A 4,719-nucleotide genomic window follows, 5' to 3' on the forward strand; every position below is an offset into this window, starting at 1 on the left:
ACAGAACAATTCGATTTTTCACACCTCGTTGAATATGCGATTGCTTCGGTAACCAATGGCTCTACGAGGAAAAGTCAAAAGACATTTTTTGTCGGAGACTTCCCGATCCACAGAAAAGGGCTTTCGACATTTTCTCTTAAAACCACTCGTTCTCGAGATAAAGGCACAGTTACCCAAAATATAGGAATCGACTTGTTAAGTTTCACCACTTCTCTACTGATATTTCAATTGAGGTGTAAAACGCCTTTGCAACAATCATCACTATTTATATCAGTCATTCGTCTGCTTTTCGTTCCATCCCTAGTATTCACCAGTACTTCGCAATACTATTCATCAATCAACGTTAATACTGAATGATTTTAAATACTCTATAGTGAGAAGACAACAATTTCATAATGATTTATGTGAATCCAAAATTCCCACTATCTCCACTTTTTCCAGACATTCGTCGCAGCAATGGTTCGCTCCGCCAAGAACTTCCCCATCAGCGAGCCCCAGTATCACGAAATTCGCAACGACAGATCTGAATCCTACACCGAGTGTCTCGAGAAGATCATGAGCAAAATAAATCCCCAGCTCGTCATGTGCATTCTCACGAAGAATCGCGCTGACACTTATTCAGCGATTAAGAAGAAGCTCTGCATTGATCGACCAGTGCCGAGCCAAGTGGTGACTGCTCGTTGCTTGAATGCCAAAGGAATAATGTCCATTGCAACGAAAGTTGCCATCCAGATGAACTGCAAAATTGGAGGCATACCCTGGACTATTCACGTTCCCGTCAGTGGTCTCATGGTGGTTGGATACGACGTGTGTCATGATACCAACAAGCGAGGAACAGACTTCGGTGAATATAACAGAAATGTTACTGACACGCACGATAAAAAATTTAATAGAAAAACTTAAACTGAATTCGATTTTTCTATAGAATTTATTCTATTGAGATATTTTTTGCAGAATTTATTCAGCTCAATTTTTTGAAGTTTTTAAAAATTGAAAAAAATTTTTTTCATTATATTTTTGCTTTTTGTTTATCGAGATAATCAAAGAAAAAATTTGGGAAAAAGTGAGTTGAGGAAATTCTATAGAAAATATAATAGAATAAGTTGTATAGAAAAAGCACATTCTATTTACGTCTATAGATTTTCTACTAAACATTCCTATATAATCGTTCAGAATTCTTCTATTGAGATATTTTTTGCAGAATTTACTCAGCTCAATTTTTTGAAGTGTTTAAAAATTTAAAAAAAAATTTCATAATATTTTTTTAAAATTAAAATAACCAAAGAAAAAATTTGGAAAAAGAGAGCCGAGGAAATTCTATAGAAATTATCTCCGTAGAATAAGTTATATGGGAAAATCTAATTCTATTGACTTTTTCAATAGAATTTTTCTACACAATTGCCTGAGCTCAGATTTTTCAATTCTTTTCATTTGATTTTTATTTCTTTTCAACCAGAAAATCAAACAAAAAAATTGGGAAAAATTGAGTTGAGGAAATTCCATAGAAGATTTTCTACTAAACATTTCTCTATAATCGTTCAGAAACTGATAGAAATTTCAATAGAAATTCAATAGAATTGTCTAATTCGCTACATTTTTCAATAAAATTATTCATCCGTGGAATTCCGCTCAATTTTCAAATTAAAAAATGACAAAACAGTATTTTCTCGATCATTCCATTAAAATAAAAAAATCAACAGAGCCAAAATGCTTGTGATTTTCCATCTCATTCTTAAAAAATCAATGACTTTCGTCCGTGAAATATTTTCTAATGAACATTTCCACTCCAATAAATAGTTCCCCAGCCAATCCCCTAGATTTCTCTAAAAACTAAATTATAATATCAACCAACAAAAAAATGTAGTAATATTAACCAATTTACTTGACATCCCAGGAGCAATGGTGGCCTCCCTGGACAAGAAGCTGAGTCGTTACTTCTCGACAGTCTCAGCGCACACGTCTGGCGAGGAGCTCTCCAATCACCTCTCAGCGAACATGGTGAAGGCCCTCAAGAAGTACGAGGAGGTGAACAAAGCCCTGCCCTCGAGGATAGTCGTATACAGGGACGGTGTTGGCGAGGGACAGATACCATTCGTGGTGGACCACGAGGTGATGAACGTGAAGAGAGCCATTGAGAAGGTGTACAACACCCCGGTTCAACTCGGCTATATTCTCGTCAACAATGGCACGAACACGAGATTCTTCAAGGGCACAAAAAACCCAGTGCCTGGCACAGTTGTCGATGATGTCATCACCAATCCCATGAAGTACGACTTCTTCCTGGTGTCTCAGGGGGTCAAACAAGGCACCGTGGCACCAACGTCGTACAGTGTCATCTATGACAGTCTGTCCCTCGATCCGGACAAGATACAGATTCTGACGTACAAGATGACACACATCTATTACAACTGCAGCACTACCATGAGGGCACCAGCACCGGTGCAATTCGCCCACAAACTCGCTTTCCTGGTGTCGCAGTCCATCCACACTGCTCCAACCAATCAGCATCTGGAGAGTCTTCTCTACTTCCTGTAGGAGGTACTCGACTCTATAGTTTCCTTTTTACTACTTGCGTCAGGAATTTTATTAGGGAATCAATGGGAGTAGATTATGGGGTGAGGACAGTAATTCAGTGTAATTTAAATCATAAATTAGCTATTTTATTTTGGAGGAAATCATGTTGAGATAAATTTTTTTTCTTCCGGAGAAAAAACAATCAGTGCGTTGATGTCTAAGTGGGACTTGATGACATGAATCACCACTTTTCTTTTTAAGAAATGGGAAAACTTGATGAAAATTCCTCATTCTTACCATTATTTATTATTAATTAAATAATTATTGTGAAATTGAGGGATCAGAGGGGAGAAGTGGAAAAGATTTATTTTTAATTATGGCTTTTTAATTTATAATTATTGTGAAATTGAGAAATCAGAGGGAAAAATGGAAATAATTCAACAATTTCCTCCTTCGAATATGAGCAAATTCCATAGAAATTCATCAATTTCACCAAAACATTTCAACCGAAGGAATTATTTTATCGTGGACTGTTAAAAATGTCTAAATTATCACTGAAATTTATTAATTTCTCAGTTATGTTTCCACCGTTGAGGGCTGGACCCAAAGTTACAATTTGTATTTTAAATTAATAAAAACGAATCTAAATTTCAAGATGCGCCCACCTTTTTTATTTATTGATTACGATTTGCCCTGATTTTTTTTATTTTACTCCCGTTAGAAATTACTTCCACTAGAAATTAATTAATTCAACAAATACATTTGAACTAAAGCAAATAATAATTTATCGTCGACTGCTTAAAACTCTCTAAATCATTAATAAATCCTGTTAATTTTGCAGTTGTATTTCCACTTTAAATTAATTAAAAAAAATTAAAATAAATCTAGCTTAAGAAACTAGAATGAATCTAAATGTCAAGATGTGCACAACTTTTTTATTTATTGATTTACGATTTCTTCTGAATTTTGTTAATACATCGGACAGCGTTGTGGATCGGTCAGTAATAGGATGAATAACAAAAGCATAATTTCCTCTTGACAATACAGTTTCTTATTCAGCAAGATATTTAATTGAATCGAGGCATATTGAATGAATGAACTAATAGATAAATCGAATGTGTGACAAAATAATTACACTCATGTTTTATTCCTCATCTAGAAGCGACTGGGCAGGATGTACTGAATATTCTCGACCGCAACTCCCATTTTTCAAATAAAAAAGTATAATTTAGTAGTAAAATTATAGCATCGATCAACTGAAATTCAGAATAATTTTTCTTTCGTAGATATCTTCCCCCAAATTTTAATTTCATTGAATAATTAGTTGTGATTCTCTCCAGGGTAAAGTAACATGGAACCATCGACCTCTCCAAATTTCAGAAATTAATAATTCACAGTATATTTTATTTCCTCTAGAAGTTATTAATGTCGTTCATTCATATATAAAACGAAGAAAACGAAAGAAAAACGAATTTGTACTTTTTCGCACAGATTAGACGATAATCTGACGTATGGTTTCCTCGATAGACACAGCAACATCCTATGCACACGAATTTCTACCCCGATAAAGTCGTTAGAATGTAACATTGTCATTTCTAAAAACGTGTGACGCCACATACTTATTTTAATCCAGGTTGTTCATTTCATTTCGTTCTTGCTAATTTCAACTATCTAACTTTTTCGCTATTATTAAGTATAAACAATGCCCCAGGGACCCCTGACAAGATCATTGCAGTGATAGAGGGTTCAGAAGCATGAGGAAAATCAATTGAAAATTCTAGTGCTTCTTTAAAAATTCTCTTGGACAATTCCATTTGTTTGCAATAAAAATATTCAATGAATGGAAAAAATTCTGTTTAAGTTGATTAAAAAAAATTAGAGAATAGGATTTTCATAGAATAACTTCAACGGAAAAAAAATTCTGTTGACTTGAAGAGATTTTTCATAATTTTTTTCCATCGAATATTTCATGTGGGACTTTCTTATGGGAGACATCAGCAAAAATTAATGAATTGCCAATGGAATTTCAACAAAAGCCCCAGGATTTTTTATTGAATTCTTTCATACATGCAGTCCCCTGAAAAAAAAGAGAACTGACAACAGTCACGTTCCCCTGTTACCGTATTATTCATCATAACGACTCCAATATTCATTTGTTAGCTCGAGTACAATCAATGTCGAGCTAAATCACGTCCTCGACATTCA

At 34.5% G+C, this 4,719-nt stretch overlaps 1 protein-coding gene across 1 annotated transcript; it reads left to right on the forward strand.

The window, feature by feature from the left end:
• Positions 1 to 441: 441 nt before the first annotated feature.
• LOC107047187 (piwi-like protein Siwi) lies at positions 442 to 2,944 on the forward strand (the record flags this gene model as incomplete). Its single annotated transcript, XM_015269937.1, has 2 exons — positions 442 to 844; positions 1,895 to 2,944. Coding segments are annotated over 2 exons (1,044 nt in total), but the record flags the coding sequence as incomplete, so codon positions are not given.
• Between the last annotated feature and the right edge of the window lie 1,775 nt (positions 2,945 to 4,719).

This window comes from Diachasma alloeum, unplaced genomic scaffold, assembly GCF_001412515.2.
Source record: "Diachasma alloeum isolate Michigan unplaced genomic scaffold, Dall2.0 Dall_scaffold_27326, whole genome shotgun sequence".
In the NCBI taxonomy this organism is placed as follows: domain Eukaryota; kingdom Metazoa; phylum Arthropoda; class Insecta; order Hymenoptera; family Braconidae; genus Diachasma; species Diachasma alloeum.